General features: G+C 49.6%; 1 protein-coding gene across 7 annotated transcripts in view; it reads left to right on the forward strand.

Annotated features, from left to right (window-relative positions):
• The first annotated feature begins 2,157 nt into the window (after positions 1-2,157).
• Positions 2,158-17,127, forward strand: part of NRP2 (neuropilin 2) — an 88,661-nt gene continuing 73,691 nt past the window's right edge. For all 7 annotated transcript variants that reach the window (XR_014956751.1, XR_014956752.1, XM_085585209.1 and 4 more), the window contains exons 1-2: positions 2,158-2,525; positions 14,073-14,250. Coding sequence is in view for 5 of the 7 variants with exons in the window: in XM_085585209.1 (XP_085441335.1) it covers positions 2,453-2,525; positions 14,073-14,250 (251 nt within the window). In the remaining 2 variants the exon portion in view is untranslated. The remainder of the gene's footprint in view (positions 2,526-14,072; positions 14,251-17,127) is intronic.

Consider the following 17,127-nt stretch of genomic DNA (forward strand, 5'->3'; position numbering starts at 1 on the left):
AGTGCATTTAAACCTGAGAGGGTCGGAGTATTAAATGCTCCCAAAATAAGTATTTTTGATATTTTTCTACCTGAGCTGGAGTAATAGGTATCACCAGCTCTATTATCATCCTGTCCTGAACACTTGCAGTGGTAGAAACTGCAGTAGCGCTGCCTGGTTCTTTATTTGTGCCTTTCCTTTCCTGACAGTGGCATGTTGGGGAGAGGAGACTTGAGATCCGACACTAAACACAGGGCTGGATTTGTGGAGAGCAGTTGAAATGTAGCTGAGAGAAACCTCTGTGGAGAAGCAGGTAACTTCATTTCCCATCACCATTTTCTTTCCTAGGGTTATCTTCTCTTCATTCGTAACAGATCAGAGCTGTTATCAGTTCAAGGTTTTGTTTGCCCTCTTCTATTGACCTTAACCAGGGGAAACTGAGCATAATGGAAGAAAAATTGCCCCTGTGCCATATGGTACGTGAGATGGGGCTGTCTCTCATTAGGGCTTGGTAACCTCTTCCTTTTCCATGCGTGTCTTAAGAAAGGAATGATTCATGCTGTGGGTTTATATTACACTCTGATATCTGTGTTATGTTTTGCAAGGGATATTTATACACACAAAAAATCACACTTTGCTAGCTTGATAGTAGTCTAACTATAAGCAAGTAGTAAATAATAGTTGCATAATTCCACATCAAAATACAATAAATAAGACAGTAGACTCTATTGCCACTGGCTTTGCATTGACTTCAGCGGGTTTTGGAGCACATTTGAGCCACAGAGATGCAAAATCAGGTATCAAAACACACAGAAGGAAGAAGGATGCTACAGCCCTCAGGGTAACGGCTGAAATATCAGATCTATCTGTCAGGCCAAATCTGTTGCTGTCAATGAACTTCCACTGGCCTCAGAGGAACTCTAAGCGTTTGTGTTGTGTGAATGTGCTTAAACAGGTTGGCATCGTGATTTCATTGACGTGAGCTGGTAATGCTACTCGTAACTGATAGACAGCAGAGTACAAAATAATTAGTCTCATCACCCTAAATGAATACCAGTGAAATGTTCTTACTTTCCCTCTCACCCACACAATGATGTATCTCACTTCTGCCACATGCCAGTATCTTTTCACTAATTACCAACTTTAAAAAACTGAGATAACATAGCTTTAATCGTTCTACTGTTTATTTGGAAGTTGGAATCTAAAATCTAGGGACTCATCAACAACATAAAGGAATTGTTTTTAAACAGCTTTTTAGTGCATGGTTTTAGGGCTCATTTCACTTGCTTTGAAATTTCACCTCTCAAAGAGGATGGAGGTGTGTAAGTTAGCCCCAGTTTGCCAGATACCAGCTTTTAAGCCTGTTGTGGTCTGTGAATATAAGCAACAAGTTAACGCAGGATCCCAGCAGTTCCAGCTCGGTCAGAGACTCCCCACCCCTCACAAGGCAAAAGCGAACAAACTTTAGGAGCGCTGCTAGGACGACTATGTGAACGCTGCCTTGGTTTGTGTTTTTAAAGAGCATCTCGGAGAAAACGGGTTTGGAGCGTGGAAGTCAACTGCGGTGCAGTCCCGGAGGGGGTTTGCATTTGTCCCTTGTAGCAGCCTTTGCACCGCCCCGTGGGTGCCAGGAGCAGCGTGTGCTTCGCGCCGCCGCTCTCCTCTCTCGCAGGCGGCTCTGGTCGAGGCTCGGCGCTTCTGGGTCTCGGCCGGCAGCGGCGGAAGCCCACGAGCAGGGACAATCCTTGTCCTGATGCTCCCCCATCCGACAATTTCTGGGTGTCTCCCTTCGCACGGCCGTCTCCTTTGCCGTTATTTCCATCGGGTTTGGTTCCTGCCCGCGCCGCGGGGCCGCCAGCGCCCGGGCGGGGTCCGGCCGGCACCCGCGGCGCGGCAGCGCGGCCGGGACGCGCCGGTTCCGCGGGGCCGGTTCCGCGGGGCCGGTTCCGCGGGGCCGGTTCCGCGGGGCCGGTTCCGCGGGGCCGCTCCGCGCCCGCGCCGCCCCGGCCCCCGCGCAGCCGGGCGGCCGCGCTGCCGCGGGCGGGGCGGGGCGCGGGGGCGGCGCGGTGCGCGGGGCGGTGCGCGGGCGGGCGGGGGGGCGCGGGGGGCGGCGCCGGCACTCGGCGCTGACAGCCACATGCCGCCCTGCCTGAAAAGGCTGCGAGGCGCCGGCGGGGAGGGAGAGGAGGCGCAGACGGCGCCCCAGCCCGCACCACCGCCGCCGCGCCCCGGGGGATGCCGAGGCGCCGGCCCCGCGGGTCGCCCTAGGGGAGAGGCGCTCCGCCGGCACCGCCCGCCCCGCAGCCCCGGAGCGGGCAACGCCGCCGCCCCTCGCTGAGCCCCGCCGGAGCTGGTCGCGAGTGGGGCGCCCACACGGGGCGCGGCGCGCCCGGGGTAGAGAGGCGAAGCCCGGCCCCGCAGCCTCGGGTCTTGCGTTGGGGGTTTCGGGGTTTTTTATAATTTGTTCCGGAGGATGGATACGTTTCTTCTCGCCTGGGTATTTCTAGGGCTGTGCTTGCCCGGCTCTGGAGGCACGGCGGAGACAGGTAAGGCGCCGTCAGGAATGGGGGATGTCCCCGTCCGCCCAACTTTCGGGCTCCCGGGCGCGGTCCCGGTCTCACGCATAGATGCTTTGCGTGGAAATAAATTTAGGGAATGCATGAGCGATCGGCCGCGCCACGCAGCTTTCGCAGCACGGGTTCTGGAGGGGCTCATGCGTGCGGCGGGGCGGGGATGGCGCACCCCCGGCAAGGAGCGCAGCGGCTGCAGCCGCGCGGCCCCCAGCGCCCGGCGTGGAGGGGCGAGGGGATGGAGCCGCACTGGAAAGTTGCGTGCTGGTTTTTTGGGGAGCTGCGGGGAAGGAAGGGGAAGCGGTAGGGACCAGCCACATGTCAAACGCCCGCATCCGAATGTCCGCGGCCCCGCGCCAGTTGCAGCCTCGGGAAACTTTAGGTGAGAAACTAAAATCGTCTGGCGGAGCAGGCAGCCGGGGCCGTGCAGAGCTGGGAGCGGGCGAAGCTTGGCGGCGGCGGCACCCTCGGGAAAGGCTGCCCGCGGTACGTGCGGGACCTGTATGCACTTTGCAAACGCTGGGCTGTCCCGGGACAAGGCGGGTTCATGGCACGTACTAGGACGCGAGTGTGTTTTTCTGTTCCTCGCTGACGAGCTAGGCTGGACAGTCAGGAGGTGAAGGGATGAAACACGTCTTCACTTTGCTTCGGCATGGGGACAGGAATGGGGCAGGCTGACGCTGGGCCCTGTGTTCCCCAGCTACTGGGTTTGAATCTCGCTAGTGGGGGCGACTGGGTCCCTACCTGGAATAGTCTCTGGAGGAAAAGGATTTGCCGTCCAGTGCTTCTTCCGTGCCCAGGAGCTGCCTGGCAGGACGGTAGTGCCAAGCCAGCAGCTGCTGAGCTGTGGCTTTGCCTTCCCGTTAGTCGGGGCCTCGGGACATGGCTCAGGGCCCTGAGCTGCGGTCTGACCCGAGCAGCCTTAGATGATGGCAGAGCACATTCCGCCTTCTGCCTCGGAGCTGTGTGGCCACCCAGCTTCCCCTTGAAAAGGGGAGGTGAGAGAGTCTCTGCTGCCTGAGAAAATCCCTCTTTTGCAGTGCGAAGCACAGACATTACTGATAAACATTCAGCTGCCGGTTGGCATCATCTCCTTCCTTACGGTTAAAAAGGAAAGAAAAAAAAATCCCATCTTTTGTTCAAGCAGGAAAACGAATAGGCACTTGATGGGATTAAGAGAAAGGGTAGTGTCCTGGGAGCCCCTTGCTAAGTGCAACAGTGTTTTTAGATGATCCCCTGTTGCAGAAGCAGTGTCTGATCTCCTGGAGTAGGTTTTGTGCTGTGGCAGATCGGGCTGTAACCTGAGGCTGGCTCCTGAGGGTGCACTGGCCAGTCTGGCTGTGATCCCTGTGGCCGCTGAGCCCGAGTGTGTGCCTGTGTCCATGTGTTCACCTCCTTCTATCCTGGAGTGAGCTGGGCGTCAGGACTTAACTGGGAAGGGGTTTGAGCAAACCGTGTCCCTCAGGCCATTCAGGCGCTGGAAGCAGTGTTTATTTGAATGCGGGGTTTTCCCGGCTAAGCAGAGCATCACATGGTGTTGGAACCAGCAAGGAAGTTGTCTCTCTGTGGCCGACACCAGCGGTGGTTTGCCGAGATAATGATGTGTGGCTGCAAATCCGGTCAAATGACTTTATTGCCAGCACAGTGAGCAAAGGTACGGGGTAATGGGATGCAAACCTCGATCAGGCTACACTCAGCTTCAGTAAATTAGCCAGCCTAGTAAGGGAAACATGCCAGAGGTAGATGGATTTATGTTTCAGTCTGGTGTATCTGAAAGCCTTCCCCCATTATGGAAGTCCCTCTTTAGGTTCCCTAAGGGAGGTTAGTAGAGAGGGGAGACGTTTTTAATAGACAATAATATGATAATCCACATAGAAAAAAACCTCATGCAATATTTCTACAGTAAGAGATAAACAGTGCAGCTGCCAATTTGTATGTAGCCAAGCAAACCCTGAGATAACCATGGAGGAGAGTGGGTGGGAGACCTGTGAAGATAAATCTGAAGGTTCGATGGCTGCGTGTTTTTCATTTTCCCGTAAAAAGCAATGAAGTAAGAAAGTAACAGACTTGAGTGACCCAAGTACTGAGCCGTTCAGATGATGTTTATGCAGCTCTGAGCAAATCTCACTCTGAAGCCTTCCAAATAGTTTACTTAAAAGATATTATTTTTAGTAGTGACTTAGGAGATGTAGCAAGGTGGGGAATGGGACCAAAACAAATTGCTGCAAAGCAAGCGCACGGCCACACATACAAACATGCACACACACACCCACACAAGCACCGACTGTAGTGCCTTATGCCTGTGTGGTGTTAACTCGGCTCTTACTGGAAACAAAAGCTTTTTTAGACTAGGAATCAGATAGCCGTCAGAGCATCACTGAAAACCATTGATACAAGCTCGGTGGGGGGCTCTGATCCAGGTTAGGGTGCTGCATTTTGTTTTACTGGTTTTACTGCTACAGAAAATCATGGTATGTGGTGTCTGGGGTGACAGGCATGCATATTGTTCCCAGAAGGCTCTATGGAGGTGCTTCCCATCGCCCTGCCTTGCTCTTTCTGTCCTCCTCCCCCCCCCCCCCCCACCAAATCCTCCTTCCCAGTGTCTTCTCTCTGTTTGGTACCTTGTGTGTGGCTTTAGAAGGTTAAAAAGAGAAAGCACCCCTGGGCTGGTGAAGGCAGCACTTCCCGTCCCGGCAGGCGGGTGGGTTGGTTTCCTAGCAGAAACCTCCAGTGCTGCCAGGCACTGGGACATGGTGGCCTTGTACTGCAGATAGCTTGAGAGGAGAAAGCATCCTTCATGGGGTTTAGGAAGCTGTCAGGTTCAGATAAGGCTGGGATCCTATCCTGTGGGACCCCCAGTTGTATTAATAAGGAAAAATTAATTTTTAAGCACTGGGATTGCTGCCAAATTATATGACCTCTGACAGACCAGCTGTGCTAGGAAAATAAATTGTCTACATCTGAGACCCATGATCCTATCTGAAATCAAAATAGAAAAAAGTTGTCATTTAGCTACGGTGGTGGGGGCAGACTGCAGCAACCTTAGAGCAAACTGGAAGCTGTTAAACTTGTTCTCCATTGTGTAGTGAAGTCACCACCACCATGCCCCCACGGAGCCTTGGGAATACAGTTGTTGAATCCGGGAAGTGCAGAGCTGATGTGCCTGCACACACCCAAGCTGGGGCTGATGGTGTCAGCACGGGGGCGGGGGCAGAACTGGGGTGTGTAGTTTCCAGCTCCATCCTCACTCTGTAACAGCCCTTTGACACATTTCTAATTATAATACACACACACAGACAAAGAGGTAGCTGGGCTATTTTCAAAATCCCTGTCTACACCCTGGTGGAAACCGCAATACTAGCAACAACATAAATCAGGGCTGTTGCTAACAGTGTTGCACACAGCTTAGCGCTACAGTAGCATGGGTTTAATCACACTCAGAATCAAAGGGTCAGCCTGCTCCCTGCCTGAGCCAAAGCACAATCTCTGAAGGCCAGATCCTGAGCCGGGCTTGATGCCTGTGCAGTGAAAAGACACAAATGCAGACATGGAGGAGAGGTTTGTCAGCACGAGGTCAGCAGGCACGGGGCCAAACACTCGAAATCACAACTTGGATCTGTAACCCTTTCCATGTGCAAGCGGTGCCCATGAATCAGGGAGGACAGCTAGAGTGATGCTGGGAGGCTGGGTTCCAGCTACAGCCTTGGTGAGGTGACCTCTTCCCAAGCAGTTTGGGAAAAGGGGTACAAGCAACAAGTTGGCATGTAAAATAGCCTGAAGTATAACTTGCAGGGGTGGGCAGCTGTAAGTACTTTCTGTCTGGCTGCATCTTCCCCTGTCTTCATACTTGATGAGTCAAAGAAAATGCTGAGCTGCAGAGATGAAGTACTGGGTCCAGGTCTTTGAAACCTACCTTCATTTCTCCCTGTGCATTTGAGACAAAGGCAAGACATCTGCCCAGCTGTTCTGGTGGGTCACCCATCGCTGTGAAATGCTGTCTTTGTAGGGCTTGAATGCTTGCCCTTTTCTATGTCCCTTCTAGGAAGATGGTGAAGCTAAAAGGATACTGTCCTTTTATTCTGCTTACGTTTTATTGAAAGGCTTCTTTGAACCCCCTTTTTTAAAAGGGATGCATGCAGAAAGAGGAAGGAGGAAAACCCCTTCTGCATGTAGACACTGACGCACACACACACATAATCTCCCTGATTCCTTCTGTCTCTTCACAGGCACACAGATCTCTACCTTTCCTCTTATACACAGAGCCACATCACCATTGCTGCTGCCACACATGCACACTTCTGCATCCATCCCTTCTCTGCGCCGTCCCTTACAAGCTCAGAGCCCCTTGACAACTTTCACCCTCATGCACACCCCAAGCTCGCTGCAGCTTTCCTCCCTTTCTCTTTGACTGCTGAATGTGTGCTCAGCAGGTAACAATGTGTTTAAGACACTCACCAGAATGTGCAATAACTTTGGCAGTGTGCTCAAATCCAGCTGCTGCTGAGCCTCACCAGCAGCACCAAAGGCTGAAGCCACTACTGCTCAGCAGCGTGCATAGGGACCCATGGCAGGGCTCTCTGAGTGGCTCAGGAGGGGCTGCTTCCCTCCTCCCCCATCCGTGGGGCTCTTTGCAGCCAAGGTGCTGCATTGTGCTCTGAGGCTCCAGCAGGGCCCCTGGGAGGGAGGGCCAAGCCAGGGGTGTTGTGAGATTGAGAGGCTCTGCCAGCTGCTGTGGGAAACAGTCAGGGGTAAACTGCTACTGCCTGATGGGGAAAAAAGGATTCCGTTTCAGAGTGGACCCTGACAGATGAGTTCAAAAGGTGTGAGGAAGCTGGGAGGGTGTGGGGGGAGATGAGAGATCAGATAAGCTTTTTTTTCTTGTTGGAATTTTTGTAATAATAATACTAATTAGTATTTCAGAGGCACTGAACACCTTTCATCAAGCCTGAAGCTCTTTAGAGAGGAATCCTGAGGGAATCCTTTTTCCATGTGTACAGCTAGAAATGTCTCTTGTCTCCATGGCCTTTAAATGAGTTTGTTATTGACGGCATTAATGGGGATGGCTCAGCAAATTTTCACTATCATATTTTTTCCTCATGTAGCCTATAGGTAGGGTGGCAGGCTGCCATGCAGGAAGGTTCAAGCTTCTGTTTCCCTGCCTGCAGTACTGGAGAGTTTTACTCAGAAACTGCCTGACTTGCAGCTTGAGTGTCTCCTAAAGCTGCCACCTATTCCTGGGAGATGACAGTGTGTTTCCATGAGATTTCAAGCCCCTGGGAGCCTAACAGAGAGGCAGGCATGATTTCTCCAAGTTCAAAATGCAGTTATCTGCCTCCCTTGCATGTGTACATACACACTCGCATGCTCTCCAGGATGATTACTGGAGCAGCCAGGAGTTGTAATTCCAGACCAACAGATTACATTCGCTGGCAAGCTGGGAGGATTGTGTGTACACGTATCTATAGAAAGACTATCACTATTAAGTTGGTTATCCGACTGGAATTGCATTTACCTGTGATATAAGATGACAAATAATAAAGTTAGTGAAGATGGATAAACACGATATAAAATCTCCTCAAAGATATGAGAGAGAGGTTGGACAGGATGGACATTTAAAGGTCAAGGTTGTCACTGGCTCAACTGGTATAGAACAATGTCAGCCCCTGGAAGGTGGCTATCCGGAACCCCAGGGGTAGAAATCAGCTGAACTCCAGTGATTACAAAGCAAATTACCTGGATTTGCATGCAGGATTTGGCCCTCTTATTTTCCATGGTGAAGCTTGAGTAGGTCTCTGTTTCAAGGTTTCTACTTAATTCTTTTGTGGATTAACATGGGGGGGGAAAAGTGCAGTTATCAGAAGTCTCCAAATCTTCTCTCTCCCTCCAACATTCCCTTCTTATTTAAAAATAATTTGAAATTATCTCTTTTTTTTTTTTTTTCCGAAGGCTCAGAACTAAAATCTTCCATTTGCTGAGCTTTCTGGTGTTCCCCTTTCACTGCTGTCCAGTGCTATAAAATGAATATATTGCATCCCTTCCCAGTTGCCTTAGGAAGCAGTCAAATGGCTGCATTCCTCAACTGATGGATTGGCTCGTTCCTTTCTTGCTTAAGCCCAGACCGTGTTTTATGAGCTTGTCTCATGACAGGCTTGAGACTCTTTGAATTGAACACAATCCTAGTTCAAATCACAAAAGCAGTCTTTAAATTCTACTTCTCTGTGTCACTACTTTAAAGTGAAATTTTACTTAAACTGGTAAAATTCCTCAATTAAATGTTCAGGATACTCTCCCTGATTGTGTGAAATCTCAAGATGTGGATGTGGGTAGTGCTCTGGAATGAAATGTACATGTAAGAGCCTTCTGTTGTTTTGGGTGTGTCTGTGCATTAATTTGTCCAGGAAGCCTTTGAAACTTTATCTTGCAATCCAAAGCAAACACATTTCTGCTAAAATGATCTATGCTACTGGGGATAAAGCATCTTATCTTGTTAGCTTCCTCTGCACTATATCTCTCCTTGCCCAATGGTTAAACTGTATGATTTAAGTCTGAGAGTTCATATTTCATGTTCCTGCGTCCTGCAAAAGTTGTGCTCTGTGGTTTGGGGTGAGATCCCTTGCCACGTTAGCTGTGCCCAGCCAGGGTGAGAGCTCAGGAAATGAGGCAGGATGAGCATTAATGGTAATGAATCCTTGGCAGAAGAGATCTGTCTCCTCCATACCAGGGTTTGGCAAAGTGCTTGGACATGCATGGACCTTGAAAAGCTCTGATCTTTGAAGAGCTGTGTGACAAACAACTGAAACATGGGTTTCCTGCACAAGGGCTCGAACCAAGTTCAGCAGCCCTGAGAGAAGTGGATCACGTATTTGCTGTGCCGAAAGAGAGTTGACAGGGCAAATCTCAGTGCTGAATCCTGGGACAGTGCTGAATCCTGGGACATGGAAATCTTCTGCAGTGGCTGAATGAGAGTGTGAAGTTGAGCTGGAGGGCCTCATGCCAGGAAGAGAAATTACAAGACTAGGCAGTGCATCTGCCTGCTGTGGAATGCCCATGTCTCTCTCCCTTGTTCCTTTGCTGTCCTCAAAGGCTGCTCTTTGCAATCAGCACAGACAGTGATGCTGCTGCTGCTTCTAAGGCATCCAGAACACCCTAATTTTTGTGTGCAGCCCTGAAAGATATCCCAAAAGTAAACTGAGCTCAAAACACGTAGTAGTTTTGTGCTGGACACTGCAAGTTCTGAGAAGCTGTAGTATATATGTTTGTTGTGAAATGGGCCTCTCTGGTGATGATTATTTTTGTTACAGGCAGAGTTGGCTTTAGTTTCTGTGTGGAAGATCCAACAATAACAGTGAGCCCTGCTCTCCTGGGGTGAGGGAAATCCAGAGGGGTTTAATCGGCAGGAAATTCAAGTAGGAGAATGCCCTGCTCCCAGCCTAAGGTTTCAGCGTGTACCTGATGAGCTGCAGAGCTGAAAAGCCCCAAGTATAGGTGAAGGGGCCTAGCTGTTACTTTTGGGTCCTCTGAGTGATGATTGCTTGTTGTGGCCTGGGGGAGGCAGGAGGAGACTTCATCAGGCTGGGTGTCAGCAGCAGGTCAGAGCAGAGAAAGAGGTGTCTGCCTTGTAAAGGGTGAGGAGCTCAGCTGCTGATGCCTATCTCCATGGGAAACTTTGGAGTTAGCCACTGTACAATGCAGCATTTGTAGGATTTTGCACCTCATGACCTTCTCCAGGTCTTCTTTTCCCATCCCTGTGGCTTGGTTGTCATCCTCTGGTGGTTGCCCTGTTGGGGTGGCCCTGCATGGAGGAGGTTGCAGGGATAATTTGCCTTGTGGTGAACCTTAATGAAAAGAGGAGTCTGCAGATTTCCCAACCTGACCATAGTATACGCCAACACTGCCAAGGAGTATTGACCTCTCTAGCCTCCCCTGAGGAGCCCTGCTGCTCTCCTGTGGCCTTGTTGGCACAGCACTCCTCTGATCTCTCTATCATGTGGACTGGCAGGGGCCCCAGCAGTTAGCTTTCAATGCCTGCATTTTGCTTACTGAGCAACGGGATGTCCCATGCACCTGGCAGACTTGGCTTGTACTTCAGAATTTAATTTTAATTTTATTAAGTGAATTCAGGGCTGGCAAAAGCTGCTGAAGCCCATTAGCTATGGAACACGTCTTGCTTCCAATGCATACAGACTGAGCAGTAGCCATGCCACTAACCTTGTCTTTTTTTTTTTTTCTTTTGCATGGATGCAATGCATCAGTTTGTAAGAATCCATTTACATAGCAGTTTGAGCCTCTACTGTATAGAAAGCAGGCCATATTTTATACAGAAGGACAGTGGTTGACATAACTGCTGAGTCAAACCCTATGCCCATCAGTAGGCATGGTGACAGATTTTTTTTGTTCTTATTGGAGGCGTTTACCTGCTAGATACCTGTGAGTCAAAAGAGAAAAAGCCCAACAGAACAATTACATAGATATTGAAGTATTTTTGCCTCTTCAGATAACTCTAAGAAGTCTTGAGTTCCTGGTATGTGATTGCCCACCATTGCAAGGCAGTGCTGTACTCAAGTAGCCCCCTTCATTTGTGTGGACTTCTTGGGTAGGAATGAAAGGATAAAATAGTTTCTCTGAGAGACACAGATGAGCTTTCCTGCAGGTGGGAGGTTTTCACTGCTCCAGGAAGATGGTGACATTTTCCTGGTGATATCTGAACACCTGAGGGATGTGGCTGGTGCTCGTGTTTACTTGGGAGGTTCACCTGCTTGTCCTGTTTTGCTGGAGAGTTCTCAGCTGCAGGGAGCTGGGCTCCAGCCCCTCTCACTCAGGCTGTCCTCACTGCCACCAACAGACTAATTTGGGCACCAATCTGGCCTGAAATTAGGATCAAGACTAGGATTTTCTTTAGCTCAGTCCTACTGAACTGCGATGGCCTTGCAGGGCAAAGAAGTTTCAAGGTCAGTGTAGAACCGTGCTTCTGCTCCTGAATTCGTTTGTTGGGGAAGAACTGACATCTCTGTTCACATGACAGTTCCCCTCCAACTGGTTGAGTTGCAAGGGCTCAGAGGGTGCTCACGGTATCCGGCATGAGTAAGGGGCTAGCAGCTTCTGAGTGGTGGGTGATGTTGGTGGTATCAGCCTAGCGGGTAGCATGTGTGTGAAAGCTGGAGAGACGGGGAGGGAACCACGAGGTGTGGAAGGATTGACTGTGTTTTCATTGTTTCGAGACTTTGCCCATTCCAAGAAAAATAATCTGCGGCTTGAATATTTTTCTTTGCTGGAGGGGGTGGACATGTGTGCAAACGAGGTGTGAATTTTTATGAGAAGGTGTGAAAGTGCGTACATGAGTGAAGTGTGAATTACACGTCTATTTGTACATTGATGTCAACAAGTCCGTGAATTTCTTCTTTCCACGTGAATGTCTCTTTCTCTCCCTCCCTCCAAACCCACATAAACATATGTGTGGGCAAATATGCCTTCCTGAGAGAAGATATTTGTGCAAGAATGTAGGTTTGTAAATGTTTGTGTGTTGAGCAATCTCTCCTGTGGAACAAAACCAGATGTTTTTTTGTATTCTCAGCTCTTCATGGCAGTGCTGCATTTTTTTCCCCTCGTATTTTTCAGGATACTTACAGGATTATTTTAAGAAAAAGGGAAAGCTGCAGATCTGCCTTTGGGTGTGTGCGAAGAAAGTTATTTTGAAGAATGAATGTGTTAGAGGGCATGAAAAACATGGGGGAAACTGAGAGTTTTTCCACAGCAAAGAAAGCCTCGCTGGCCCACGAAGGGCCCTCCTGTTGCCCTTGTTTTTGCACAGGACACGTGCATTATCTGCAGGCAGCGTGCAGGCAGCAGGTTGTTTATTCAAAGAGCTTTTTTTCCAGGAAGTATTACTGCTGAGGGGTCCTGCCTGATTCCTGCTGCTCGTCTTGGCTCTGGCAAGAGGGCAGTTTGAACACGGGCTGGGATGTCCCTTCCGAGAGCTCGTGGACTTGTGACAGCCTGGCAGGGGTCACCCCTGGGACCTGGCAAACCCTATGGCAGAGGAACAGAGCCAGACCCACAGCAAGGGGTTGAGGCCACACAATCTGCACTGCTTTGCTTCTCCTGGGTGGTCCTGGGGCTTTGCAGTGAGTGCTGCTGTGGAGGGAGAGGAACAACCCTCAGGACCAAGGCAGGGGGAGCACCATGGAACACACCCTTCACTCATGGAGCTGCTGGGATGTGTGGTTACCCTCCTGTATCAAGGGTGATGCTTCTCTGTGCCTTGGCTCTCTTGGGGGTGTGGGTTGTGCTACAGCCTCCATCTCAGGGCATGCAAACTTGGGCCTTGAGAAAACCCATTTGCACCCCACTGCTTATTGACAGGGAGGAGAACTTTCCACAATGTGGGACCAGGGTGACCCCGCATGCCTGCCAGCCTGCCCTAGAAGGGTCTTAGGGTTTTGTTGGGTTTTGACCATTTTGGTGGGTTTTGTGTGTTTTGCTGGGTATGAAGAGGCAACACTGTCTTTTGGGGGCAGCTGTTGCAGCCTGTGGGCCTGGATGCTGATACAAGGGGATGGCAGGGGAATAGGGAAAGCAGGAGACACAATGGGGGCCCCATGGAGAAAGGGACTTTGGGATTTGTAATGCGTTATCAAGTGACCCCGTGATGCAGATTTTCCTCCCAGCAAGTAATGCAATAATAAATTTGATTTTAGCATTCATGAGATTAAATGTTTTTTTGATTACAAAATCACCCTCTAGGGTCTGTTCTAGCCCAAAGCTGAGAGAGCTTCCTCTGCTTACCACGCAGCCATTGCCAGCCATTTGTGGGCTAGTCCCACAAAACCACCGCTGCTGATTATCTGTGTCTGCAGCTCCAGTGGATGGGTTAGCTTGCAGCTCTGCTGAGATGTGTTTGCTGGAGCAGGCGGGTTGGGGAGGGAGTGCACAGCAAATGGAGAGGGGTTTTCATGGGGTTGCAGGCTGGGGACAGGAAGGACAGGTACTGTCCTTAGCTTTGCCACACCGTGCTGGGGGGTCTAGGCTCACCAGCATCCCTGACATGCCTCAGTTTCCTTCCCTGGAAACTACACATCTTTCTGTCCTCCTGCAGCTGAATTGAATTTGTAGTGTCTAAATTCTGGTGTCTCCTGAGGCAGCTGTGGGGGACTGACACAGAGCAGCTTGCAAAGGAGGCAAAAGAAGGGATAAAATGAGGCAGCTACAGATGATCTGATATCAATCTGTCTCTTACTTTATGGCTCTGTAATTGCCTTGGCAAGAGCATTCATTTCTCTTTTCTGGTCTGTGTGAAATGTGGTATGTAAGTGTGGCAGGAGGTGGAGGGGACCGAGTATATTTGTTCTGCAGAATAATTCTCCTTGCCCAGAGATTAATATCAATATTAGAGTACCAAAGGGATGTCAAGGGCCTGGAGAATGGTCTTTATCAGACCACTCCTATCAGTGGCCCAGGGAGACCTGCTGTGCACACCTGATGCCCAGAACGTCTTTCAATGCCTTGTTCCCTTCTGTGTCTCTGCAGCTCAGCCATGCGGGGGTCGCCTGAACTCCAAGGATGCTGGGTACATCACCTCGCCAGGGTACCCCAATGACTATCCCTCCCACCAGAACTGTGAATGGGTCATCTACACCCCTGAATCCAACCAGAAGATTATCCTCAACTTCAACCCTCACTTTGAAATCGAAAAGCATGACTGCAAGTAAGAGCCTTCCTCTTGCTCTCTAGTACATAGTTACCTCCTCTTCCTGATTTGCCTAGTGGTATCTTGTACTTCCTTCCACTTGAAGTCAAGCATCACCCTGAGCCCCCACAGTGCTGCATCTCCTTACCTTTCCAGAGCGAGGGCTCCCTGTGAGGTTGTAAGATGCTGCTTTGGACCCATAAGATGAGCCTACTCTGCAATGAACCTGTAGTTATTAACTGGGCCTGATACCACCTGAAAGCAAGATCCAACTGGTTAAATGGTTAAAAGGCTATTGTTTTTTCTGTGTTGAAGTAGCTTCACTCTTCTTTTAAACCCTGCTGGGAGAGCAGAGCAATTTCCTGGTGTGTAACTAGGCAGAGGTATGGCAGAGTGCCCTGTGGCTGGAGACAGATCCGGGCCATGTGAGGCTGAAGGCGTGGTGGTCTGAGGTGTTTGGGCTGGATCTGACTTCCCATAGTGCTTTTGCTGCTATGTTTGGTAAACTGGGGAGATGGGTTTTTTTGCCTTTTATTCCCTTTTTCTTCTAAGGAAGGACCCAGAAACTAGATGTCTGGGAAAAACAATTAACAACTAGTAAAGAATAATTAAAGGCATCAAAGGGCACCATAAAAGGCTGAGTTAATAACATGGTCTCAGCAGACAGAGAAACCTGAGGGTTTCATCTGGAATCCACAGCCAGCTACAGGGATGCTTGAGTGTGAAGGAGCTTGGGGTCTCCTAAAACAGGCCTGACATAGCAGTCCTGCTCGATACACTGGTCCTGTTGATTAGAAGGGGGTTGCATATGAAGAGGGAAATTCTGTTTGTAAAAAAGGACAAAGGAACAGGGGAAGCATTTATGGGGCTGCAAAATCAGTCCTGCAGAGAACAAAGAATTCAGCATGGGTTTGATGATGTACTGAAGGTTATGAAGTGCAGAGCTGGATCCTCAGCTATCATAAATCAGCATAGCTCCTCTAACTCTAATGAAGGTGTGCTGATTGATGTCATTGGGGATCTTGTCACCCCCTACAGATAAAGTCTGGGCTAATAAGGCTTTGAACACCATGAACTCTCCCTGAAGTCACTGTGTGTGCAAGGTGTTTAGCACTTTGCAGGATCAGGCCTGTCTATAAAGGGAGAAGGTACAGAAAGGCTTAAAGTGGGCATAGATGAACACAACAAGGCCTTGCAGTGGATGTGAGAATGATAGTTGCTATCAGATTTTATTGCTGCTTGCATAAGATACAGAATTGCACAGCCTCCTTGTAGCTAATGCAGTTGCCCCAAATTCACAGCAATAAAGCTGTATAGGCCCACATTTGCAATCTGAAGAGTATGCTGCATGTACTGGGCAGGACAGTGTTGTGTGCAGGGCAGGGATCAACTGGGCAGGAAGGACTCCAGCTTCTGCCTCGTCAAAGTCTCAGGCAAGCAAAACCAGGTTGGTCAGAGAGCTGGAAATCCCCATGGGCACCAGGCTTTTCCTCCACCTGTAGGAAGGTGCCAGTTTTAGCTCTGAGCATCTTGTGCAACTTTTGCCATGTTTTGCTGCCTGTGAGAGAGCATTGTCTGGTCTCAAGCTGCAGGTGGTGTGTTCAGTAGGACTGCTTGAGCTCTGGGGGTGTTGGTACCCCTTTGCTGCTTTTTGCTTTACTGTGGCAATCTTCTGAGTGGCTGCTGTGTGGTCTCACTCTTTCCTTTTTTTTGCATGTACGTGCACAAGGGAGCTTTTCTTAAAGTGACATATGATTTATCCACTGGTTCTTGAGCTTCTGCTAGCCACAGCTGTGAGCTGAGAGCCAAGCTGACTTAAGGTGCCTGCTCTCTCAAGCCAGCACTGAATAGGAGTGGGTTTGAAGAGCTTCATGGACAGTGCTTGATAGGAAGCATAACAGAACAATGAAAACAGTGCACGATAAACATGGCCAAAAAGAAATGGATAGAAGTGAGATTATTTTAAGTGACTGACCAGGAGGAGGCAAATTTAGACACTCTGTACAGCTTGGGCATTAATACATCAAATTACATTACATTAATAATAGGTGACCATTTAGTGAGTATCAGAGGGTTTTTTATGAAGAAGCAAAGACCTCATTGCAGCTGCAGGTATGAACCTTAACAGGAGCAGGAGGTCAGCATCAAAGAAAGTCTCAGGGCAGAGCCCTCCTTTTGACATCTCATTATTAATATAGAGCACATTCACATCAAGGTGACAGGCAGATGGACTCCATGGAGGCACTCTCTGGGCAGACAAGGTCCCCTGCTCTGGTGTTGCTACCTGGCAGCTATTGGAGCAACAATGGGGCTAGTCTGTGCTTCCAGCTGCCAGAGGTAAACACCATAACCCCTTCCTCTGTTGCTTCTTCTTTCAACATTTCATTTTACCTTATTAGGCTAAAGTTTCTCCCTCATAAAGCATAACATTTACATTCCTAAAACCCATTTGAAAACCTACCAAAATGTCTCCAAAAGTCTTTTTAGTTTTACTGTGTCCCTTCTGGCCTTCCTTGTATCTGCTTTGGATTTCCCTTTGGGACAGGAGGCATTTCCTCCTGTGTTTTGTACTGTGCCTGGCACGCTGGGGACCTCTGAAGAAATGTCAGTGATTTCCCCTTGGCCAGCAGCTGGCTGGAAGGGGCCTATGAACGTGGTGCTGCCTAGATGCCAGAGCAAGAGCTGGCTGAAGAGAACAGCTTTGGCAGTCTGGAGGAGGGTGGAAGCATCAGCCAGGGATGGATGCCCAAGGTGCAGACAGAGGTGGCTGCTCAGTGCTGCTTGTTGCTGTTGTTTTTTGGAGGCACATCTGGGCTTTTATTTTTCAGATGTGTCCAGCTGCATTAAGTAATTGCACTCTATCACCACCATCATGAAAGGAGTAATTTGGTGTAA

Source organism: Lonchura striata, chromosome 7 (assembly GCF_050655825.1).
Source record: "Lonchura striata isolate lonStrDom1 chromosome 7, ASM5065582v1, whole genome shotgun sequence".
Lineage (NCBI taxonomy): Eukaryota > Metazoa > Chordata > Aves > Passeriformes > Estrildidae > Lonchura > Lonchura striata.